The following is a 26,871-nucleotide window of genomic DNA, read 5'->3' as shown; positions in this document are numbered from 1 at the left end:
AGGTATGACTGTGAGAGTGAATGGATGTGTGATTGTGGATATTCTACCCTGTGACAGACTGGCGACCTGTCCAGGGCATCACCTGCCTTTGCCCATGAGTGGCCAAGATAGGCTCCGGCAACCCCGTGACCCCGAAAGGGAAAAACGGTATAGAAAATGAATGAATGTAAAAGGTATTAATGCTTAAACAAAGAATATATAAAACTTTATTGACATTCTAACTAACTTATAAGCAAAACAAACAAACTACAGATCTGTGCTGCAAAAAGTCAAGCAGTCTTTCAGCAAACAGCCATTTTAGATCCATTATTTATATTAGAGTTTACTTTTTTAATCAGCAAAAGAAAATATAATAATATCTCAGCATAAATTACAATTAAAAACAACAAAAAGAGAAAAACTTTAAAAATAATGCAGCAACTGTTTTTTTTTTACAAACTAAATGAAAGTAAGACATGACTTATCGCATTGATGCTAAGAATTTCTTTTCACCCGGTGGGCATGGTTTTGTTGTGGTTACCAGTCTCCCCTCACGGCGAGAAAGCCTTGGTTCAAATCCCAGCTGGGTGTTCTCTGTGTAGAGTTTGCATGGCATCCTCGTGCATGTGTGAGTTTTACACCAGGCACTCCGGCTTCCTCCCACAGGCAGAAAAACTCGCTCTACATATAGGGCGTGTGTGGTAGTCTGTCTCTGTGTGGCCCTGTGGTTGAATTGCAAACCATCCAGGGTATCCCGCCTTTGCCCAACAGTAGCTGGTATAACCCAACTATGCCTAGTAAGGGCCAACAACAGCTAGGATAGTCCAAAATCAGGTAGGATAAGCCAACAGCCATGAGTCTAGCCCATCAGTAGCTAATATACCCAACAACAGCTCGGATAGGCTCCAGCATTCCCAGGGCTCCAGCATTTAAATTGCTGTTAGTCAATCTGTCGCAAAGACAGCGGTTTGAATTAATGAGCGCATTAGCGCATGCGCATTGCACCAGTGTGCGAAAGTAAAAGCTGCTTTTCTCAGCATCAGAATCAGCTGGTTCACGTTGATTGTTAACATAAATGGATGAAGATTTGTGGCATGTAAATCTGTGTTATTAAGGTATCGCTGGCAACAGTTTTAGTGTTAAATTACATACTGAATGTATGTAATAATGCTTGAAGATAAATTCAACTATAAAAAATAGTTAAGTAAAGCATATAGGGGGATGGATAACAAGAATTTGCTTCCTCCACTCATTTTTAAGCAATTAATCAACCTTTTTTGACAAACTTGTAATAAAATTATATAAAATAAAAAGATTGATGGGATAAAATGTATTCTGAATTTCACTTGAGATTTCTGCCATTAAAGGAAAATACAGGAGCTCAGTCATAATACTGTAGATGGAGCCATCAAACCAATACATAAACTGAATAAACTGTAATTTTACTCCAAACAAAGCTGATGTCTGATGTTTTTGGCCTTTCAAGTATTGTTTTATTCCAACACAAACACCTCATGAATCTTTGGAATGGTGGAGATTTCTTGGGGGAGAAACAAACAATTCAAGTAGAGCGGCATTGGTTGTAGCTGGCTCTGAGCTTAGCTGAAGGCTCTGAGATTTACATGGCTTGTTAACCTGAGTGAGAAATCTAAAAAAAAACTCTTCTTATGACATACTGTGTTGCCCAGAGGCAAAGTAAGCAAGACAGGCTGGTTACATCTGTCATTATCTGACAGGGCTGTGCAATGACCTGATATAGATGGAAAAGTACGAGTTGCGTAACCACACACTGAAGAATGACGTCATGCTTTTGGGTTACAAAACGTGAGATATGTAGAAGAAGACACTTTTCGGACGGGCTCCTTCAGGGTTGAGAGTTTGGAGAAGTTTCATGGAAGCTGCTGTGGAAGTCAGCTTTAGCTTGTTGGCGCATGCTTTAGTCTGACAGCGTTTGAACTCCAGAGACACGCCGAGGTTCAAATAAGGAGGGGTGAATAACCTGATTGCCGGTCATTTCCCTTTTATCCCCCATTACTAGCACACACATGTTCACATGCACACCCTTTTCGTGTTGCCTCACTGTCTGTGGCTCTTAATCCGGCACAATTTCAACAGAAAGGCAGTAGGAGATTATGGATGAAGAAATCCTCTTCTCCGTAGACAAACACACACCTTGTCCAGGTCCACAGGACTGCATTTGCTGAAAGGGGAAATCTCGTCCTCTTTGTCCACCGTCTTCACTTTTTGCGCCGTTTTCTCATCTGTCTGTTCGGTGGCTGTCCTCCTCTCCCTCAGAACCTGACAGAAAAGAGAAACGTACAGTGTGAGGACAGACAGAATCGGGGTGGCCATCCTCCTGTTTTTGTTAAACATACACACAAGCTTTTCAATATAATAACTTTTGAATAATCTCAGGCTTAGCTGAGGTGAAAAAACATTGTGTGTGTGTGTGTGGTGAGTCACACAGTGTGCTTGCTAAATGCCCTTTGCTCTTCCCTGTTCTAAACGTAAAAGGGCCATCGCCAAGTTGTCTGGTTATCACCATGCACGGCACCCAGCGCTTTACATTTACAACACTCATACCCGGAGTGCTGCCCTATCACCATTTTTACAGCCCCTTATTTATTCAGCACTGCACCCTCGTCTACCTGTTTAAGTTTGGTAACCTCGCTGCTTAGACTTGTCCTTATAGGAGTGAGTTGATGTCCCTCAACTGTTGCTGCAACTATTCAACAAAGGGTGTGGTGGCATGTGGGAAACTGTTAGTCTGCCCCAAACGCATAGGTGTGCCAGTTCTCTGTAGCAGCAGGCCGTTCGATACTCTGAAGAGGTTTGCTGCATAAAAGCCGAAACCAGCTTTGCTAAATTGTGAAGATGCTGACCTTTTATATTCCAGGAAAGAGAGAAAAACATACCAGATTGTTCATAAAAAGGAGTGCAATCAAACAAGCTCTGCAACTTTTAGGAAACACATTTTGAATTCCAGAAAGTTGTGCAATTATGATATACAAAAAAATTCCACCCATCAACTCCTGAACATGCTGAATCCCTTTTGAGGTCACGGGGTTGCTGGAGCCAAACCAGCTGCTGTTGGGCAGAGGCGGGGGTACGCCTTAAGTAGGTGGCTAAAAATCAGTTACAAGCTCCACCATCACACCAAAGCAAAATGTGGAGACCTATGAAGCACGTTTTTGGATTTTGGGAGGACGGCGAAGTGTCCGGAGAAATCCCACGTATGCAGAAGATGCAAACTCTGCACAGAAAGGACTCAGCCGGGACTCAAACGTCTCGCTGTCAGACAAGAGCGCCACCCACTGCACCACTGTGCAGTATAAGGCAAAATTGTGGAGATCAGAAACATCATTATTACTTATTCAAATTCGAATAAATTAAGACATTAAAAGAAGCCCAAAACTGCAATTATCTCAACTGAAATAAGGAACCAGTCTGAATATGAAAATATTCAAAAAGTGATTAAGAGTTTTGACAAAAAGTCCAGAATTCATTAATTATTTTCAAATAAATAATAAAATGCTGGTAATGTTTGTTTGGGCAAATTTCTTTCCTTTTGGGGGCTTTTTATGCCTCTTTAATTTTTTCAGTTGTTACAATAAAAACATAGTCCCTGCAGCCAGTGACTGCTGCGAGCCATAATAGTTGGACTCCATGTGCCACTCGACAAACTGTTAGTCCACATTTTGTCATATTTGTATTCTGGCAGATGCTTTCATCTCTTCTTGTACTCACATTGACTTTCTCACTGCTTGACTCTCCACTTTTAAAACTTATTTTTTAACATTTATCAAAGGTTTGTGAAATTGTAGATTAATGCACCTCTCTGTTTTAATACATTTATTAGGTATGTTTATATGAAGATTTAGTCATTGTAATGAATGGGTTCTCCCTATTAACGGTCTTCTGCCTGTTGGTGAAAATGTATAAACAAACAAACAAACAAACAAATAAAGATGTGTATGTTTGTTATTGGTCTATTGAGATTGAAGCTGGGACAAAATCAGCCATCAAATCAGCATTAAGCTGGACACCGTTAAAGTCCTGATATTTCTTAAAGAGACCACCTTTAATTTGACAAATATTTCCTAAAAATAATATTATTTTAACAATATTCTACTGTCAGGACTCCTCAGGACGTCTCTGAACTGCAAATAGCTGCTGCACATCCCTTAATGCTGCCAGACAAGTTAAATATTCAGCACCTGAGTATTGTGAGACATGTGCAGAGACATCCTGGGGAAACTTTACACCTACAGTAGAAAGGTAATACCATGACATTATCACTGCAAAAAACAAACAAAACAAGGGCAAAACACGCAGGTTCTGATGAGATGTTCCAGGTTCTTTAAAAATACACTAAAAAATACAAAAACAAATTTTTTTAAAGGTGTTTTTTAACATTTATGAAGTTTTGGTCAATGAACAGAAACTGAGCAGACTGATCAGTGATTGCTGAGCCATGGATAAGCGAAATTTAACTTAGGGTTAACTCACTGAAGAGTATGAGGAGAGCACAGGCCTAACATGTTAGGAGTGCAGACGCATAATTTCATCCTGTGTTTAACGTTGACGTTCAAAATGTTTCAATCATTTTCCAAACAATTGAAACACATTTTATTTCCTTGATGGATTGATAGTAGGCTGCTCAAATCCACAAACACAAAAGCGAAACTGCTAGAAAGGGAAATGGATTGAGCATCCAACCGATCATCAACGAAAACTGTGACACATGTTTACACAACCATGTCACGCCACGGCACCGGCGTCCTATCAAGGAAAGAAGCCTGATATCATAAATGGGAAAAAAACAAATAATAATGTGGGATGTTGCTCCTCCCAGAAAAGTGACGAATACTGAACACACTTCAATGGAATAGAATAAAAATCACCTTCAGCAGAAGACTGTTAAGGTTAAGCTATAACACAATAACATCATTTGAATTTTGTCATAGTAGGTTATAAAATCAGGCACAAGAAGGTATGTCTACACAATTTGTGACTTTTTTTCAAAAACCTACTTGAATGAAAATGATGTTTTAGCATTTTTAACATTCTTGAAGGATTTTCTGATGGAGGACATATATAAAGGACATTAAGATTAAAACTGCGTTTCTGAGTATTTCTTCATTCAAATCATTGTGAATCAGGAGCAGATGCAAAAATGCCATTTGCAAAAGATTGTAGATGTGACGCAGGCGCTACAGTCAGCTCTGCTGATGCATCAAGCTGCAGCCAAATAGATTCCTTTGTTGGCATCTGGCTATTTTTGTTGCACTGGGGTTGAAGGGGCTGTAAGCTAGCAGGAGAGAGTGTAAACAAAGGGATAACGGGACATTAGCAGAGGCTTACACCACGTCAAGTCCCGCCCACAAGGCAGAGTCGAATTTCTAATAAACTACAGCTGCTCTACAGAAACCAACTCTTAGAAAGGAACAGTTGTTATCTTTAATTATTTTGGCTAAAAACAACACCATCACAATTAAAAGACCATCAAAAGATGGTTGGAGTGGTACTTTATTCTCTCAGAGGACTTCTAGATCATTGCTTTCTCAGCTTCTCAAAGGAAAAAGAAAAAGAAAAAAAGAATTTTAAGGAAGGTTTGAGTTTTCGAGGCTTCAAATGTGATCCTTGTGGTCTTAACTTCAACCGTCTGACTATACCTACAGGCTCGGCTGAAACTGGGTGACCCAGCAGGACACTGATGCTAAGCATACAGAGAGGAGGCACCAACTGTTGCACCCTGTGACTCAAGTCTTTCCACACCTGGAAATCTGTTTGCTCTGGTCATCAGGTGATATTTCCCTTCTGATTTGGTGCTACAGTAGAAGGAAAAACATAGAAAGGATGCAGAAAAAGACACAAATATTAAAATGTTTAGAAACTGTATAAATAATAGAGAAATAAAATAATCAGATTACCCCCATATGTTTTAGATACTATGTATAGATAAAGATATTTTTCCTTTCCTAATTCAAAATAAAATTAGACTTTTTGTAATGAATAATTACAAATATTAAACATGTAATAAAACTTTTGTAATAATAAAGCAGTTTCTATGAGTTCAATTTTTACAAGAGTGAATTTCATGCTTAAAAATAAAATTTAAAACACCTGTTTGGAAGAAAACATGTTTAAGCTTTTTATTGTCTCTTTGGGTTAAAAAAAAAACAAAAAAACGTCCGTTCTCTTGAGAAATTGTAGAATTTCACAATGTTTGTTAGAAAGAAAATGGCAGGAAGGCTGACAATAAGCAACTGAGTTGGCCTATAAATCAGTTTCAGAAGGACACATTGACAAGTTAAGATGCAACAAAGTGGAGGAGAAATAAAGCTTAAAAACACTCAACCAAAAGTGGTGCACTAAACACTGCTAGAAAATGTTCTTCTTTCCATTCACACAGTTTTCCATGACATCCTATAGTCCTCAAACCTGCAAATGCGTACACACCAAAGCAAGCAGTGAGCCAGCTTTATGGTGGTGAATGTCATAAACCGGCACTCCCTCTGTATCTGTGGCCACCATGGCCTACGTGAGTCTAAGAGCCGTGTGGCGTTTTAATGAGCTTCGCCTCGCCCCCGTCACTGCATGTGCACCTGCACGGGCATCGCCTCTGAACTGGAGTTCAGGGGGATGTGGCCGGATTCTAGGGATGTAAATGTCACTAAATGATGCTTAAACCAGAAAAAGAAAAAAAAAAAAAACAACATCAACCAAAAAAATGCAACCTCAACAAAAAACTTTATGTCTCGGGTCAGATAAAAATCTTTATGGTCCCCGTTGCTGAACTGCAGCCCGCAGATAAAGGCGTCATTTATCCGACGATTGTCCCACGTAGAGGTTGGAATCACGTGGAAAAGTCTTCAGTGGCTTCAAACTATATCTAAAGAGGTGGTTATGTTGTTGTATTACCTTTATCTTCCATAATAAAGATAGAAATCACAGCTACACCATCACTTTTGAGATTTACTTAGCCACTTTTCTGTTTTAAGATTAATGATTGTAGCGACCAAAACCTGTAGAAGGTTCCTCAAAATGCTGCCACAAACTTTAGGAAACTGATTTTCGCTCTTTTCTTTAATCTGGTTTTTCATTTTTGCATTCGTTGATTCATTAATCATCTTTTAGAACACTTGTAAAGGCTAATCAAATCATAAAAAACTTTATTCAGATCTAACCTTGACAGAAAGTGGTTTAAAAGCTCCTTACATTTTGCTTTCATTTGGGTTTTGTGTTGCTTCTCCACCTAACTATAATATAGGAGATAATTATATAAATCGGGGCTTTCAAATTCAAATACACAGTAGGTCAAATTTTAAAAAATAGTGTTCAATTTGAGGGATTGATTCTTTGGTTTTTTGAAAACTTGCAAATTAACTTCTTGATTTGAATTTGATTTGATTTGAAATGGTTTATTTCAAGCAATTAAGTAGAAATAATACACAAAAGCAATACAATCATCAGTTATACATTCATACAGTAACTAATCAAACTTAGGATAATTAGACATATTAATAAATATTGCTTGAAAGGGAGTGGAAGGAAGCGAACTTATATAATCCCACCCCGTTATACTATAACCATTTTATTACATGATTTATCAATATCCGGTTCCCAGTTTTTATCAGACAGAATTAAAAATCATAAGGTGTCGATAAAGCAAATGAAAAAGATGAATTATTTAATTATTATGTAAAAAATAACTATTTCAAAAATCAACATGGCAAATGCAGATCATTCATCTGAAATATATGCAGATTATGTTACTTATAAAAGTCATTCATATGAATAAAACATAATACTATATCAGTAAAGTAGACACAACACTGTTTCAGGAATTTTCATAGCAAAATTTCATCAAGTATCAAGTATCTTGCAATAATTTAGCCTGAAATGAACGACATCTGAAAAAATTACAGCAAATTCTTATCCAGAGCTTTTCCCAATAGTTTCAAATGAAAACTTTTTCTATTGGCCAGAACTTGTGTTTCATCTGTAGAAAATCTTTTGCCTAAAAACAGCATAATAATAATAAACAATAAGAATAATAAACAAAAAAAACCCACTGGGAACGCTTTTAAAAACCTCAAAAGATGGTGTGAGTGGGTATTAAAGTTGAGCAAATCCTTAGGATTATACTGATTGTCATTAGCACAACTCCTATGATAATTATGACAACTCCTTCGGAGAGGCCTTTAAAAAAATACACGTTAGTAGTGCATTGTGGGATTTGTAGTGTATGTGTGGCACAGGCCAGATCTAACAGTGATTAGACATTCTTATGCGCCAAAGATAAATATCATAGATTATGTCTGCCTGCTGAGTTTATATAGGTCACCACCCAGATCATTGTCCTTAGTATATAATTAAATATGTGTAATTAATGTCTGATCATATGAAATGACAGTGTCCAGCTCCATGAGGAGCTGAGAATTGGCAGTTAAGGAGACAAACCAATTCAATTGGTGACAATCAGGGCTGCATGAAATCCGTTTTGTTACCGGTACAGACTCACACAGGCAAGTTGGTAAACATCTTTCAAAAGAAAATCTCAGGAGTGATTCAATTCACTGGAGCATCTTCAGATTCTGAGAAGAGGAACATGATGTACAGCAAAAAAACCCCAGTTACGATCACATCATGAGGCCACCTTCACTAGATCTGAAACTAAACTGTGAATGTTGTAACGCGTCTCAATGAACCAGCGGGGCTGGGGTTTGAATTGTTTAAATCTTTGTGTTGCTGATTGAAAAGAGAAAAAAAAACAAGAAAAGCTGCATTTCTGTTCATCCTTGGTTCTTGTTGTGCTTGCAGGGCACTTCTTGTTGCAGTTGTGATGCAACTTTAGTTCTAGCTAATGCACTTCAATCTGGTTTATTCAAAACTAGGGGAAAAAACACTTGTTCGCATAAAAGTATTTTTGAAATACGGACCTGGGGCAGAAGTTTAAAAGAAAATTTCCCCTGCCTTAGGGTTAGTTATTTGCTTTTCTGTCACTTTAAGGTAAATTATTTATTTATATTTATATTTTACATCAACTTTGCATTTGCTCTCCTGGAGATGGATCATGCAAACCCCTTTTAACGACCAAATCTATTTCATAAACTGTCATTTTAACTATTATTGACATGCAAAGTGGCACAGTATTTTCAACAGCATGAAATATTCCTCCTTTACGTGCCCCTGTACTTTATTTTCTTTTTTAATAGTTGAGAATATAAAAACATGTGATGGTAATTTGATTTTACATTTAGATTTAAAAAATCATTAATCAATTTACCTTAAAAAGAACTTCCTTGTGATTTTTTTTTAATAAAGATCTTTTAGTTAATATTGCATGCAAGAATTTATAATTTATCACTGAAACTTCCTACTTTTTTAGTTTATGACACGATTTGTGTGAAAACTGTTTTACACAACCAAAGAAAAGCTGTTTTGGATTGGAAATTGGAAAAATAAATTGTTTTTTTTAACTGAATCAAACTTTGATTCAATATGGTGGCAGTGATACCCAGCCCGAGTTGAGAGCTCTTTCATATTTCTACGAAGAAGGAAATTGTTGCCTAACTGTTTGTGACACGCCTGTGCCGATACCATCTTTGCAAATCCAGTCTGCACACAGAGATCCAGGCGTGCCGCAGAGTTTCAGATCAAACAGCCACCATCACCTTTTCCCTGCTGAGAACATTGTCTTCTGGTTAAGACAGGAATGTGTTTGTCATTTTTAAATTCCCTACTAAATGATAATATCCCAAAACCCAAACTAGCCCTAAGCAAAGCTTAGCCGTGTAGCCATGCAGCACGTGTCCTGCTGTTTTATTGGTCACTTATTCTGTAACAGCAGATTCTGATTGAAAGGCCTTTTTTTTACTAGTACACTTTAATTACTCCAGGTTTTAATGATGTTAAATCTCAATGAAACTGCCAGTGAGTTGACATTTTCAGATAAGCCAAATAAAATGGTTCAACCATTAAAAGCTAAAGCGAGTCACATGGCAGCAGATCTTTGCAGGTCAGCTTTTGTTTCTTTCTGCGCTCCATTTAAAGCTATTTAAAAAATGGTTTAGAGCAACATATTGGTGAGGAAAAATAGAGACAGAAAACAATGTCCACATTATGACCTCGATTTAGAGCTACAACCCCAACTTTGCACTTCACATCAGCTCCACACTGTAGAATCATCTACAGTGTGGAGCTGATCAATGCCTTTGAAACCGTCGAAGAGATAAAAGTTCAGGTCACATTCCCCCACAATCGGAGGTTTGTTTTCTTCCAGAGCCAAAAAACTTGTGCCACCAGCTGCAGAGATTAGACCTAAAAAAATACCACCGCAGTCAGATTTTAACTCACACAAAAGCCTCACAATTGTTATCTGCCTCAATTAAAAACCAACAAGCAAATTTTGATCAGAGAGCTACACAACTTCCAGGAAAATCAGCAGGAGGAGCATCCATTTGCCTCACTGCGGTCAGAGTTATATTTGAATGTGTCGACGGAGATCGAGTGGCAGCCGGGCAGTTTGGGATTTAATCATCAACATGGATGTTGAGTGATACACATGAAAAAAGACACGTTCTGAAAACTCAAACCTGTGTGGCTTTTTGTTTTTTTTATTTGAGGAGGAGGAAGGGGGGTTGACACGTTTATAAGCTGTGGCTAGGAGCCCAGCATTTGTTTAAACCTCAATATTATTAGGTTTCCATTGTGCAAATCCATTGCTATGAGAAAAAGGCGTAAAAATATGTCAAAAACATGTGGATTCATTTGGTTTGCTGCACAACACTGTTAAACACTGTTGAAATCCTTATTATATGAGGGGAACGTAAAAAAAATTGATTGCTTCTCTTTTTTCTGAATTGGTCTGGAAAGAAATTATACAGCCTTATGTATACTTTAACAATTAATGTGTAAGTGCTGTTTAACTTAAAAAAATGAATGGTTTTGGATACTAAAAGTGCAGAAATAAAATACAAAAAAAGTTCTCTGAAGAGATGTGCTTCTGAACAAACATTTTAATAATAATAATAATGGATTGGATTTATCTGCGCTTTTCAAGTCACTCAAAGCGCTTACAGTGTGTCCATTATTCTTTCACTCCTCATTTATACTTGGTGATGGTAGCTACGGTTGTAGCCACAGCTGCCCTGGGGCAGACTGACAGAGGCGTGGCTGCCATTTCGCGCCTACGGCCCCTCTGACCATCACCAGGATCATTCATGCACATTCACACACCAGTGGAGCCACACTGGAGGCAAGGAGGGTGAAGTGTCTTGCCCAAGGACACAACGACATTTTTGGCCGGTGGGAGCGGGGATCGAACCACCAACCCTTCGGTCATTGGACAACCCCCTGAGCCACTGTCGCCTGGATTGGATTGTTGTTTTACTTAACAACAATCCAATCCTTGCATCGGCTAAGGGTAACATATTTTAAATCAGAGAATTTAACACTCCAAATGAAATAAAATTAGTAAACTGAATTTACATATATAGCAGTATTTCCTTAAACAATACTAAAAAATTGTAAATTATGGTGTAATTTTCATTCATTTTCAAAATACTAAAGACATTGCATGGAAGTTCAGTGGAAATATATTTTAAAAATGAGATCATATTGTTAGAAAGCCTTTATAACTTGGTTTTATTTATCAAAAAATTAAGAAAACAGGTTTTCTAAAAGATCACTTTCAAAAATACAATTTATTTTCAAATGAGCATAATTTCTTAAAAGTATGTTATTAAAATACTTCTGTAAAATTCAAGCGGTTGAATCTCAAATGCACAAATGTGAAAAAAAATCCCTGCAAACCAGGAAAACAAATTGAAGGTATCAAATAAACTATATTTAAAAAAAAAAATCTTTTTTAATTTATTTATAAACCACATAAAAGTAACAACATCACATAATCTTATAAAGAGGAAGGAGAAAACTGCCAAAGTTCCTCTTTGCAGTTACTCACCAACAAAAACTAAGCATGAAATTGAGCAATTATTTACTCATTTGAATGTTGGGTAGCCACTCTACATGCATAATACTGACAAAGTGATGCTTCAGATAAAGTCTGCTGGATCACAGCTTGTCCTGTGTCACTCACATTTTTGTTTTTTTGTTTTTTGCCCACAAGCATTTCCTGTGTTTCTGTTTTGTTTGTATCATCTGACGTGATGTCGTTTCTGCAGAGCTGCCTCAGCGCTGAGTCACAAGGTGCAGAACAAATAAGCTGTTTCCTAATCAAACAGAAAAAACATGCTCAACCACTTACATGAGGGTTCCTCACTTAAGACAACTAATGGAATTGCATCCATTGTGTTATTAGGAATTGCACCCGTTTAACTTTAAAACAGGACCCAAATCATTCTGGTCCACTTCAGAGTTAAGGTTAAAAAGCATTTGATGAGGTAAAACGCACATCACTATTGAAATGTTATGGAGTGATATTTCTGCCACCATGTTGCACATAAAACTTTCTAAGTTGAACACAAAACTTTCTAAGTTTTTTGCTCAAAAAAAACATTTTTTTGCTCAAAAAATTTTTTTTTTGCTTTCAAAAACGTTTTTTGCGTTTGCAAAATACATTTTTTTACGTGCGTTGTGTCAAATCTCGCTTTTGTCCTATCTTTGATTTTGCTGACTACTTTGAGCGCGACTTAGCGTGATATGACTGCCACTGGCATCGCCAAAAAGAAATTCGCATGCGTTGTGTGTCATCTCACCTTTTTCCTATCTTTGCTAAGTTAAGTTTCGGTTTGACGTCACCAAGCTGCCATCAAACAGCTGCTGATTGGTCCAGATTCTAACTAATCAAGTGTCTCTGTCTCATATTGACGGTGCTCCGAGGCTGACATTGACTTTGCACTTTGTGTCGGTTCTGTTTGTACGGGGTTCTGCCGTTTTCAACCACTCTGGCCCGTTTGTCTCAGAGTAAAACCCAGAAGAAGCAGCAAAGCAACTAAAATAAAACAGAGTTTAGTATTTATTCATGTCTGTGTAAAGACCAACGTGTTTAAAACGTCTGCAGCAAAAAAAACAAAACAAAAAAAAAAAACGTCCGAGCTCCGACTCCATCCAGCTGGAAGAAGTTAAACTTTTTAAGATTTGTATCTGAACTTTTGTTTTATTTTAATAAATAATTGTTGAAATATTAAGAGAAAATAGCATTTTTGATGAATAATATTTTAAAACTTTGGACAAACGCTCACAAGTTCTAAAACATGAGACACTGGTGAAAATTTACATAAAAGTTAAAATGCTTCTTCTGATAAATGCATTGAGTCTCCTGTGGTGAGCCATCATTCTTCTGCTTATTACTGCTATTCATCTGATCCCAAACACATGTGCAGCATAAAATAATATGTGCTTTAAATTTTTTATTGTTTTGTTTTAACAAACAGACCTTAAAGAAAATCACACTTTTCACTAATAATTTGCTCTCCAGGATTCACAGATCAAACAGACCTGTTGATGTAATGTCAGCAGATAAACTTTACACTTTCAGGAGATCCTCAGCCATAAATTCACAAATCTGACTTCATACAAATGAACGAATGCTAAAAAAAAAAGAAAGTACGAATTATTATGAATTATTTTAAAAATGAAAACGTCTTCATCCAAAAATGAGCGTAAAAAGAGCTGGTTCAGCCTCTGAGCCTCGGCAGCAGACACCATGTTAGATTCATATGGCGATATGATTGGTTAGAATCTGGACCAATCAGCAGCTGTTTGATGGCAGCTTGGTGACGTCAAATCGAAACTTAACTTAGCAAAGATAGGAAAAAAGTGAGATGACACACAACGCATGCGAATTTCTTTTTGGCGATGCCAGTGGCAGTCATATCACGCTAAGTCGCGCTCAAAGTAGTCAGCAAAATCAAAGATAGGACAAAAGCGAGATTTGACACAACGCACGTAAAAAAATGTGTTTTGCAAACGCAAAAAACGTTTTTGAAAGCAAAAAAAAAAAAATTTGAGCAAAAAAAATAATTTTTGAGCAAAAAACTCAGAAAGTTTTGTGTTCAACTTAGAAAGTTTTGTGTGCAACATGGTGGCAGAAATATCACTCCATAAAATGTTCCCTCCAGCAGAAACACACTTTTTAACAGTCAAACTGAGGACGTTTCTGCCGTTTTCTTTTTGGCTGAAATAAACAGATTCCAGTTCAAACGGATCCCTTCATTTCACACAAAAAGAAGCAGCGTTTCGGTCTTCTTGTTGGAGGAGGTGAAAGTCTGAAAGAACGAGACAAAAACAAAGGCGATCGTTGGAGCGGGGAGTCAATGTGGCCTGGTACCATTTCCACGCAAACTGCAGTCAGTGTCAACAGCATGGAAGGGGGGGGGGGTGAATGAAGTGATTGTGATGGGAAGGAGTTAGAGAAGAGTGCAGGATGGACTTTGACTGCAAACGTCAGAAAGGATCAATATGTTGGGAACCAAGTTTGACCTGACAAAACAAAGAAGCAGGGGAACGGTGAGCGATCTACAGCAAACGACGGGAGGCAAAAGGCAGAACTACTTAGAGTATGAAATAATAAGGACAGAGAAGACAAACTGTTTACAAATCATGATAAACAGATGTCTAGTGGAGCTCAGTGTGTCAGCTTATACAGATATGATACAGATCTTCTTTCACTTTTGGCTTCTCCCATCAGGGGTCGCCACAGCGACACAACCCTCCCTCGAGGATGAGTCGCACGGGTAACTTGGCAATGTTTTACGCCGGATGCCCTTCCTGACGCAACCCTCTCAATCCAACCGGGCTTGGAACCGGCGTAGTAGCAGAGAAGGGTATTGGGAGCAGCCCGGAATCGAACCCTCGTTTCACGGACGGAAGGCGCCGCAAACCCTAAACCTAACCCTTACCCTTATTATAAAATCAAAATTCAAAAATCTGATCGCAATCAAAGATTTATGTACATTTAGGAAACTGAACGCATTCTGTACATGATATACAGCACGGAGATTGATTGACAAGGTCAACAGCCAATCAGGATGCAGGACACAATTCACCGTTACAAAATTGGACTGAAGAAAATCTGCGAGACCACAAATGGTGATGTGGGATAACGAGAGGGACCACTGCACATCAGGACTGAAATTCGGTTCATTTGGAGCCAAGAAAGTTAATAAATTCTACTGGTTCATTTCCTTTGGTTCACATTCATACCCTTTCAAAGGAGCTAACCAAACCAAACCAACCGGAAATTTGGGAGGTGCATAAATCTACGACAAGCCCAGATCAATTAAAAGGAAAAAGCACAAAGAAGAAAACCAGTTTGTACCGCCTCTAACCTCACAATCATGTAGTAAAAAGTGCATGCACCTCCTCACAAAACCACCTTTGTTCCTTAATCTGTTTTAGGTTTTCTGGATAGTCCTTCTGTGTTCACACTGCAGAGAACAGCACCAGAATTCACCTGCAAACAAACCAAAACCTGCGTTTTAGGACAGAGCAGATTTCAGGTGAACTTTCACACCTGACACACCAATGACTTTCCTCTAACACCGCTTGGTGTTTTTACTGATCCACCCATCTTTAGAAGGACAGACTTTGCTAAAATACTCTGCCAAGAATCTGAATGACATCCTTTTTCCACTTGTTTTCTTACTACAGCTGTAATTCGAAAAATATTTACAAGAACCCGTTTGTCGTTGTTGTTGTGGACGATCCTGAATTATGTCAGGAGTCACTTGCTTCTCTGCACTGTCGTGGATTGGCCAGTAAACTAGTTAACCGATAAATGAGGGTCACTGATGATCAGTTCCATCTTGATTAAATCAACTTCCCAGCATCATTTCATGTAACATGTGTCGAGGGTTAATGATTAAACACAATAAAAGCAATGAAGGTAAATGTGAATTAAATATTTCACTAATAAAAAGGGGAAAAAATGAAAATCTGACCAACTCTTTTGAATAACTGTCACTCTTTAGATGTATTTCTTTTTTTTAACATTTATTTAAAAAAAATCTGATTTTGTCGTTAAACTTTATTGCCCTTTATATGACCAGCAGTAAAGGGCGGGTTGGGATTAAGGGTGGAGCAACTCCACATGCGTGCAAAGGTTGCCTTTTGCTGCCCTTTGGGTGTTACATGTAAGCAGTTTTCAAACATTGTGCGATTGTCAAGAAAAAAGAAAGAAATTGTGCAGCGATCATAAAAAAAGCTAATTAATATTTAAAATAATCACATTACAAATTCATGAATAATTTGTCCCACGTTAAGATTCAAGTTCCTTCAAGGGCACGCTTTGTTGTCTTCTGGTGCCAAAACTTGAATTTCCGGTTGATCGCCTCAGGTTCTTTGAGTCCCTCAGTCAAAAATGTTTGAAAAACTTTGGAAGTACATATTTGAAAATCACACAAGGTTTGAAAACTATTTTTTTAACTCCAGGGAACAAGTCTGCGTTCCATTTGAACTTTTATGATTAATTGATAAAAATATTTAAAGCTCAAGAAGCCAAAAACAATTTAAAAAATGTGGTTTTGATTTTTTTTATTTTTATTGATGCATTCATCACAAACTGGTATTTGGAGTTAAGCGCAGGGAGGGAATAGTTCAAGTTCAACGTATGAATGTAGTATGTAGTATGTTTGCAGCAGCGCTTGTTCTAAGGTGTGTCAGCAGCACTTATCTAATGGAGGATGCCAACGGTAAAACCAGGGTTGAAGTTTAGCACAAAGCTCAAAAAACAGAAAAGGTCATAACTCATGTTTACCTTTGGTCGCTCAGGGGCGAAGCACCTCTCCTTTTAAACATTTAACAGGAAGAATAGCCTATTCATGAGTTCTGTTTAATAAGACTGAATTTAACACCAGTGGTTCCATAGCGGGATGAGACACAGAGGCGTTAAAGTGCAACAAAAAGTGTAAAAACAAGTGTGGTCATTGCATTTTTGCAAAAAAAAAAAAAAACTAAAAGAAAGAAAGAAAAGAAAAAATCAGCAATCAGAGTTTTAAAGAATGAATTCCCGCACAAATCTTAACTCAGACTGGTTATAACCACACCTTGCCTCAAACTTTTCGCTGCACTGATGGAGCAGAAGCTAAAGGAACACGGCCAAACCCTCCAGCATTAAGTGAGGCGTGAAATAATGGCAATCTCATGCTTCAGGGTCATACCAGCTTCAGTAATGAACTCCACAGACACAAGAAAAATCAGATTAATATTATTTACTTAGCTCCCTGCTCTGCTCCATTCAGATCCATGTATGTCACTATCATGAAAAGATCAGATACAGGTCGCATAGGGACAAAAAAATGGGAATTGGGTCGTTTCAGCCTGCAGTGTGTCTTTATTGCACTGGAAATGATGGGTTGGGGGGCTGTTAGCTAGCAGGAGAAAAATGTAAACAGAGGGATGTTGGGAAGTAGGGGCAGGGCTGCTTCATGCCAATGGTCCCACCCATAACTCAGAGCTGAATTTGGGATGATTTTCTGCCGCTCTGCAGACTGTGTTCTAGAAAACGACACGTGTTTTAGGATTTTGGCTAAAAACATCATATTCATCATTTTAAAACAGCATTGGGATAGATCAAAAGAAAATGGATCAAAAGATGATTGGAGCAGGACTTTAATTAGGTAAATTTGATTGGAAACCAGTTGAAAGAAAGAAGAATATGTCTTCTCAAATTTACTCTGTTTCTAAACAAGATGAGTATTTGTGCATAAGGTAATTGGCTGCACATTTCCTCTGGTTTCACTAAAAGACCTTTGTTCCATGGTTTAAACCACAAACAATGTAGGGCACTCTCTAGATTTTAACCACACAAACAACCATAAAACAAGAAAAACTGAGTGGCTTTAGCAATGACCTCTTTCTTTTTGACCATGTTTTCATGTTTGTCGGAGTGTCACAAAGCAAATAAAAGCCACAAAGCACCTCTAATGTAGCTAGATTTCTTTCTTTTGCAAGCATGTTAAAGTCAGGCACTCTTCTGTTTAAATTCTTAAAATTGCAACCATGAAAAACTCATTCATCTTATGTATGTGAGCGTTACTTTACTGATAGATAGTGTGAATCAAGCTTAGTTCGATGACAGAAGGTTGTGTGTTCACGTTTGTAGGATAAGGCAACAAAACAGCTTTTCTACACCACTATAAGAACTGGTCGGGCCGGCATATCCGTGACTCGAGAATCCGCCCTCCGTCTCCCTGCCGGCTGCGCTGGGACTGCATGAGCATCTGCAATAATCAGAGGCTCTGTGTTGCAGCCAGCTTTGGTGTCACGTTACTGTTCACACTCAGAGCAAACGCTGAGCTAAACAGCATTTTAACCCCCAGACTCTGCTGTCACAGTCCGTGGGCCCACAACCCTGCAGAAAAGCAAACCTTTAGCCAATCAATGGGATTCACTAATGATTAATGATTAATTAACCTTACAGTGGGAATTTCAATAGTTGCCCCTCCTGCAAAAAAAATCCAATAAATGTGCACAAAGATAAGCCATGCAAACGTTCACAAGCGTGACTCAAATGTTAGGGAACTGGTTTCCCTTTTGCTGCTAGATGGAGGAGAAATCTGAGGAGCAAGCGTGGCCTGTCTTACACCTCTTCTGCACAAAGTCTGGAAACAGTGTGAAGTTCTTTAAAATAAAGCAAATCAGTCAAAGCTGCAGTAAAGATATGAAATAATTTTCTTCATATTTTTAGACACTTCTGGTCCCATACGAAGGCTGAACTCACCCGGTCAAACTAGTAAAAACAGCACCAGGCCAGGATTAACAGAGTAAATAGGTTAAGTGCTGCAGGGATTAACAGGTTTATTTGGTGAAAAGTTATTTACTCAGAGGGGTACAGAAAAACAAAAGGTCTGAAGAAGCATCTTAAGGTTGATTTTTTTTTTTTTTTTTAGCAGGAAACAGAAAACCATGCAGACAAGACTCTGTGGATGGAATACATGAGCAAACCATGAAGTCCTGCAGTGAAACGTCAGCTTCAGGAAGATACGGTACTACAAAATAATCTAAATATTTGCTAAAATCAAAGTCTTTTTAATGTGTTTTCATGCTCTATTTGAAGGTAGAAGAAGATTCTAAGTGTCCGTGTGAAATAAAAAGAAAACAATTAGTGTCACAGAGAAGATTACCAACAAAACCCAGCATTATTCCACCAAGATAAATATAGAATGTTCCAATTTTCTTTGATATACATTTAGATATAGTTACTTTTATTTGACTTCCGTTCCTTTCTTATAGCAAATTCATTAAACAGCGACTGGATCACAAAGTGTTTCTGAGATTGTTTCCCCCTCACAGTATTCATTTCTGACAACAAAACAAAGCGGTGTAGCCGTGTGTAATGTAATACGACTACGGCAAACATCAGCATTGATGTAAAGAAAAGAAGGCGGAGCAAGTTTCTGGGTATCCTCACTCTACGAATCGGCATTCCACTCACAGCTGCTTCCTTTAAAGCGGAGATAAATGCTTCTTCGTTCAAACAAGTTTTCAAATATTAAAAATCCTTTTCGACTGAAAACGGTGGCAATACCTACACAAATCCATTCCGACAAATCCTTAGGTTGGCTCATGACCTGCTCTCTTCTCTGGAAATGTCTGCTTTGTCTGTTTGTGGAGGGAAGGAAAAGATTCAAGCTCCCCATCTTTATCTACCTTTAACTTCACGTTCCTGACCGTTAGACGAAGGAAGTCTGAGCTCCATTGCTCTTCCCTTTTTTGCTCAACACGACATCACTGTCTGCAAACATGGAAAACATGGAAATCCACCACTTTCTCTAAACCTATTTTTTCACCTAATTAATCGTTAAAATTCTAATAGGGTTTTCAGTTTGCTTTTAAATGTAGCATTAGGAGCACAAAATGCTTTAAAAAAAAGGCAACTTTGCAAACAATGGAGGCATGAAACTGGCAGAACTAAAATGAAATGCATAAATAGGGCACACAATAAATAGTTTTATTGATGGACTTAACAGGCTTCATAATCAACTCTTATAACTTAAAAGTTCCTAATTTTTTTGGTGACACAAAACTGAAACAACTAAATTGATTTGAAGAGCAAATCCGAATGCTACCCCTGCGGCTTCTCCCTATCCCTCCAACTGTGGTGGCATTTGGAGGTGTCCGAAATAGAATATTTGAATGGGAAAACCTCACAGTGGAGGCCTCTCTATCCCTCTGCTGCGAGGTTAATCGGAAAGTTCTTCACATGGGTGTTCTCTGAAGCACAGGTGTTTACATGCAAATGTAAGTAATGACGGTTTTGTTTTAGCATGACTTTTTAAAAATCTAAAACTCATGTTGTTATGCAACTCCCAAATGCTGGCAGCTACTCTCTAATCTGGACGATTATTGATGACATCATCGAGTGGGAGTGACATCCGCAGTAGAACAGTTTTTTCTATAACTCTCCCGTAGTGTCCGAATTCTTTCCCTACTCACTATGTAGTGCACTATTTAGTGTGTTTGTCTGGATCTAATATTCCAAAATCAAAAAATGTCAGTGTTCATCGATGATCGGCGAATATAGACCACAATGCATTGCATCAGAACAATTTTTCCCCCAAAAATGTATTTCAATGTATTTTTGTAATAAACCTTCAATGTTTTTATCTACAGAAAAGTGGACTGATAAATAATCGTCGCAAAACGCTCGTTTTTATTCGATTTTAACTTCATGAAATCAATGACGTCATATCCGCCGTTTAAAAAAAAAAAGTGGTGAGCATGGTGTCCGAATTGCTTTTAAAATCAGGGCACTATATTGTGCCGCACTATATAGTTTTTTAGTAGTTAGGGGTTTGGATGGATAATTCGGACATAGCCTCCATTTGGAGGACTAAATGTAGGTGTAGGGAGAAGCCGTGGGAGTAGAGGAAGAATTCGGATTCGGCCAAATTGACCAGCTTTAATTATATCAATTAAGTCTTATGGATCAAAACATTTTAAACATCTTTCTTCTGTACATTTTTAAAATAAAAAATCAAGTAATTTCTGTAAAAAAAAAAAAAAAAACTCTTTATGTCTGTATTAACTCCCATCTCCTTCCATCACCTATCGAGCGCTCTTGTACCTTGCCCTCTCTCCATTCCAGGTGTTGCCGTGGCGATGGGGGGGGGAGCTGCACCTGGGACCTTCTCCTGTGTACTAAATGCAGCGTCTCTATGGCGTCAAAGACAAACAATGTCTTGAGTAATTTATCACCAAGGAGATAAACGTGTTGGGGAGGGACAGTTGCTGCAGGAGAAGAGGCTTCAGAGAAAGAGTGGAACGATGAAGAACAAACTGCTCATCAGGACGTCTGTGGACGTCGGTACGGTCACAGGGTTGGCTTTGTGCTGCATGTTTATAGGCTCAAAAACCATAAATATTTTATAAGCTTCTGCATTTTTTTCTTGTGTGTGTGTTCTCACACTTTTATTGAATAATTTCTTGCATTCCGATTGTATTATGTATTTGTTATTGTGTGGCAGAGGTTACAGTCACGAAATAATCTTTACGGAAACATAAATAAAAGCACAATTTGCATTTAAAAATCTGGAACTTCATAATCTGTCTCATAATTTTGTTTCTTATTCTATCAAAATATAATCATCAGCTTTTTAATAACCGTTCATTCTTAATTAATTAGGTCAAACTTCACCTTTATATTGCTGTGACCATAATTTCCCACAATAGTTTTGTTGGTGTTTATTTTGAGAAATACTTGCTAAACATCTAATTCTTTAAAATGTCAATTCCTCCACCTCATTATTGTACTTATAAACTTCTACAAATACATACCTCCATGAATTTAATTTAATTTGAATATTTCACACTTTGATAACCGTCCCTGTTGAAATATTCCAGAGAATGGTCAGTGTTTGTTCACTTAGTGGCATAAACATATTCTAAAACCTGCTTTTAATGACACGTTTCATTTCAGATTTGTGTCTTCAGGGCCACATAGTCGATAAATGTTCTGTAGGAAAACATTGACTGCTCCAAACGAGGATGTAGTTCAAAGGAAAGCAGCGTCACAAAACATGTCGAATGGAACAAAAATGCTGGAAGAAAGAATCTTAGATTTCCTGGGCAGGTTATCTCCACACTGAAGTCCAAGCAAAAAGGAGGCCAGAGCCCAAACCAAACAAAGGAGTAACTGAAACCAAACAATCGCTCAGGGGAACATTCCTTAAAGTCTTTGCTTAACCTGCTATGAAAAAAATGCAGGAGAAGACTAGATCCTATCATTTTACTCTTAAAAACAAACAAAAAACAACTTCTTAATTCTCAAATTATTTAAGGTTTTTGTGGATTAGAAACTGATAATAAAGAATTTAAGAAAATAGAAGTAAATGAGAAGTTGTCACTATTAAATTTCACTTAAAAACATCAATTATTGTCCGTCTTTATCCAATGAAGGGTGAGATGACACATGTTGGATATAAAACAATATTTTTAAGTTGATGTATTTATGACCGTTTTTTTCCCACCTTATTCTCAGCTCTAACCATGTATGAGAAAAAAATGTTTAAAAAAAAATAAAAGATAGAAAATTGTGTTTTTGTGGGTGGAATTAAAAAACAGTTTCCCAAACTCTTTGTGCCTAAATCATGCAACCAATGACTCCACGAGTCATTTCTGACTTAGAAATGTGAAAATCTCTCTAATTGACTTTGTGCAAAGTACATTACATTTTTTTTTCAAACTAACCCGTTAAATTTGTTATCGGTGTCAACAGCACTGCTGTTTAGTTGTAAACCTGCCCCCAAAAAGCACATGCATGTGCACAACGCAAAACACAAAAAGAGCGTCTCCTGTTCTCCGTACAGAATGATTCGTACAGGTTGACTGTATGATCCAAATTTAAAAATAAAATCAAAGAAATAAATAAACAAATTTGAATGTTGCATTGCAGGAAATGGATACATTGAGAATCTAAAAAGTAATTTAAGGTTTTTTTAATATATTTTCTTAAACTGCATTTTGGTGAAGCCTTTCCTGTGCGGTGTGATTATTTTGATCATCTTAATCTGGATTGAAAGTATTGACCCAAAAAGTACGGATTCTCTCCTTTTTTATTCCTGGAGTTGTTAAAAAAGTGAAACCGACACAAAATCACTTTTTAATCAGTCAAAAGCAACTGTGTGTCTCTGCAATATAAGCATGAAGAGGATGCTGAGATTTTAACAGGTGGACATTTGATTAAATGTTGACATGGATAACAAAAAAGACAAAAACTAGAATTGAGACGTCTGTATTGTTGCGTTACTATCCAAAAAAGAAATGCTTGTAATGAGACTAAAGTACAAGTTTAACACGTAAAACCTGATGAAGGAAAATATCTTCAAAGTTTCACCCAACAACTTTATTTTGATTAAATAATAATCTAAATATGCTATATTTCAAACTAAAACTTCATTAGATTCCCCAGGTAGTTTCTATCAAAGCTCAAAGACCTTCTGCATTATCTCTGTTACACCCGGAAGTTTATGCATTTTTGAGTGTCGCCCAATATGATTGGGATCAGCACACTTATCAGCAAAAAAGGACAAGATTTTATATTAAAACAAGTTAAAAAAAACTTCCTGGAAATAAATACATATGCCAATAAAGAAATAAGGGGTGATTGTTTATACACCACTTTGCATGACAACAAACTTAAACAGAATTTTACTCAGCTGCTGCTGAGAGTGAAAATCTGCCACTTCTGAGAACTTATTATAGTCGTGCGATATGCTGCTGAGCTGCCTAGATAAAAACTTATATCCTTTCCACAACATTTAGCACAATACCACAATCTATGCAGCCGAAAAAACAATTAAAAAGCCATTCAAGGGCACAGAGGAGTGACTTGAGAAGAACACATTTACACCGTCAAACTAATCATTAAAGAAAACGGAGGCAGAGTTTAACATTCAGTGAAAGTGTGACAAAGTTCTGTGAAGGTCAGAGTGAACTAATCACTGCTTTGAAGGCAAGAAAACAACTTCTCAATCACTTTGTGAGTTTGTTGAAGGGTTATCTAAGATTTATTTTCTTTTAATGACAAAAGCAGCTTGTTCAGGATTTGTTCATTTGTTATACACCAACAAATACCAGTCTTTTATTTTTCCCCCTAATTTGCTTTTATGAGGGAAGAAAACATGACAAAAGAATAAAGTCAAATGAAATGAACGTACAAAGAGGAGCTTTTTATAGCCGTGACATCAGCTCAAAAAAGATGTGCAAAGGTCTGTGTGACGCTGGAACCGCCTCCAACACCTTCCGCTCATTCGGTGAAAACAAATCAATTTAGAATTTGTCTTTTTTTTTCAGTTTCAGCAGCTGAGGCTCCTTTCCAGAGAGGCAGGTTTGAGAGAGGGCAGGCATGTAAATATTGCTCTCTGAGCAGGAGATTTATGCAAACTCTCCTCTCAAACTCCGAGCAACAAACACGTGTAGGAACAGCTCCAATGGGTGTGGCTTTATGTGACAAAAAAGAGCTGGAAAGTTTCCAGTTTCTCACCAATTTTGCCTGTCATGACCCTCCATCAGGACAAACCTGTTTCCCCTCTCCATCCCCATCTCCCCCACCTCTGCACACCTATTTGTGTGGCACGGCCCTCCACGCCCATTCATCCCCAACCTTTTCACCTGTGAGCCCCACCCCGGCTTTGCTGCTTCCCACCTCCACACAGAACATTTCACAAGCAGCCTCCATCTCTATCTCCATCAGCTCCCCGTTCTCCTCCCATAGGATCAATACAGGTGGAGGAGGAGGAGCACGCAGGCTTGTTTGATGGCGCACAGAAAACACCTTAAGTCAACTGACACTCAACAATACACCTGTTACTCAAAGAGCCTGAGTGCAGCAACTGAACACCAAGTCCATTACGCACAGCGCTCTCACAAAAACATGTCAGGGAGCGTGATCTGGCTTCTAAATACTTAGAATTACACAATTCTGTGAAGACAAATAAGAAAACTTTTAATTAAACCCTTATTAAAGCTCTAGAAAAGTGACAAGAAAGGGTGTCCTGTTTGTTTGTCCACGCGCTACAGGTGATGTCAGGCTCACCTGTGCCTCATGCGCGCCGCTTTCCCTGTCCAGCTCCCCGATGTAGTACTGCTCCATCCACCGCCGCGCGTTCTCCGAGTGCCGGTGCGGGGGACCCTCCATCACCCGGCTTATGTCTTTCCCAGAGCGGCTGCGTATCAGCGCCTCCCCGCCCGGGTGCATCCGCAGGAAGGCGGTCACGTCATACACCCGGGTCCCCAGCAGCACCCAGCAGGAGTCCTTGGAGCAGTGGCGGGCCACCTCCCTCTCCGTGAAGAAGCGGGGGGACGTGGACGGAGACATCCTGGAAGAAGAGGTCCACCTGGAGCAAACACTGAACACAGAGAGGAGAACAGAGACACCTCCTCGGGGGAACCTGACGACTGATATCTGAAAGAACTCCTGAACCCTGCGGTTGACACCCGCCGCGGGAGGGCGGGGTCTGGGTCGTAAAGAATGACTTCACGTCAAAACTGCTTACCTAACCCACCAAACAACTCATTTTTTATCTATATTTTGGACAACTCACTCCCATCCTCCCCCTTTTTTTTTTCCAAAAGTAAGTTCAACAATTAAGCAGCCCCCCCCCAATACATTTCAATGTTCGACGCCCCCTAACGGATCATTTTATTCGGAAGCACCTGTTCCTTGTAACGTTCGGGGCTAAAGGACAGGTGACATCATAATTCTGAGATATAAGACACAAAAATAGAGCTTTACGTGGTTTTTACAGCCCAAATAGTGAGCAAATATTTCCGAACAGCTTCAGTGCATTTGGGCGTGTGCCGAAGGGCGACAGCGCATGTTTGTCCAAGAGTCACGTAGTCTGGCAACACTTCCTCATCAAGACGCAGTAGTCTGACCGAGCCATAAAACCGGATTATTAAAGTCGGGAGCGCCTAAAACCGCTGACATATTTAACACACACAGTGCCGACATACTTAAGAAATGTGTTGCTTTTGTTTATTTACACACAAAAACACTTGTTTTCGTCTGTTTGTCTGCGACAGACTGGCGAACAGTCCAGGGTGCCCCCCCCCCCCCCCCCCCCTGCCTTCGCCCACGAGTGGCCAGGATCATAGGCTCTGGCAGCCCCGTGACCCCAAAAGGGAGAAAACGGTAGAAAAGGAATGAATCAACACTTTGTTTGTTTTCTGTAAACAGTGTTTTGAAACGATAGGTTTCTCGGGTTTTATATTCACTGACCACATGTGCCGCGTTGCCTTCGCGTGCTGTCGGAAACGCCGGAAATTTGGGCTTAGAAATGGTTTTATTTTCAATCAATCAAAAACAAATAGAACTACAGAAAGATACTTCTACATAAAGATTTTTCAAACTCAGGATAATTAGTCATGAAATAATTGGAAAATATATGCATACATCCTCAAACATGTAAATGATTCAATTATATTTATAAATAGACATAGTAGCTCTTATGCCTACAGAACATGTTGAAACTTTTTAATACCAAGTAAGTCTAAAGGAATTATTTCCACGTAAAACAATGTGGCAGCAGCCTCAAGAAGGGTGTGTCAAAGGGCCCCCCATACCTGGCCCTTCCATTCCATACAATGTCTTGTTCTACCTGTTTGTGCTTTTTTTTTTTGTAGTGGGGTCTTTTTTCCCACCCATCCCAGAGAGAGCAGAAGACCAGGGGCGGACTTACCATTAGGCAAAGATAGGCGATCACCTGGGGCCCCCCCAACTCTCAAGGCCCCTGAGCAGAACATTTAATAAAATGTCGTAAAATACATTTTACGTCCATCATTATTTAGTCATAAAAAACACCCAAAATCCCTCAACTGGCATAAGATTGATCATGTAAAAGTGTTTGGTCCTCCCCCGTCCTTCTATAGCAATGGTATATTCCTGTCAACTGAGCAGAGTCAGCATTGCCAGACTGGGTG

The 26,871-nt window shown here is 38.5% G+C and overlaps 1 protein-coding gene and 1 long non-coding RNA gene across 3 annotated transcripts in view; one reads left to right on the top strand and one right to left on the bottom strand.

Annotated features, from left to right (window-relative positions):
• Nucleotides 1–26,871, bottom strand: part of fa2h (fatty acid 2-hydroxylase) — a 55,495-nt gene that overhangs the window by 5,452 nt on the left and 23,172 nt on the right. Inside the window, exons 1-3 of one of the 2 annotated variants that reach the window (XM_023955940.2) lie at nt 26,631–26,647; nt 24,986–25,298; nt 2,152–2,277 (exon numbers count right to left, since the gene is read on the bottom strand). In XM_023955940.2, the coding sequence (XP_023811708.1) occupies nt 2,152–2,277; nt 24,986–25,267 (408 nt within the window). In that variant the 5' untranslated portion in view covers nt 25,268–25,298; nt 26,631–26,647. Of the gene's footprint in view, nt 1–2,151; nt 2,278–24,985; nt 25,299–26,630; nt 26,648–26,871 lie in introns of those variants that run through there. The other variant, XM_078948907.1, reaches the window with a different exon arrangement.
• LOC144992473 (uncharacterized) lies at nt 14,342–21,151 on the top strand. Its single transcript, XR_013656449.1, has 3 exons — nt 14,342–14,457; nt 18,840–18,935; nt 21,038–21,151. It is a non-coding gene; the product is annotated as an uncharacterized LOC144992473 (long non-coding RNA).

Source organism: Oryzias latipes, chromosome 6 (assembly GCF_053564925.1).
Source record: "Oryzias latipes strain Hd-rR chromosome 6, Olatipes_Hd-rR_3.1".
NCBI classification, from domain to species: Eukaryota; Metazoa; Chordata; class Actinopteri; order Beloniformes; family Adrianichthyidae; genus Oryzias; species Oryzias latipes.
Note: the sequence above shows the minus strand (reverse complement) of the source record. Positions and strands in the feature narration are given on the sequence as shown.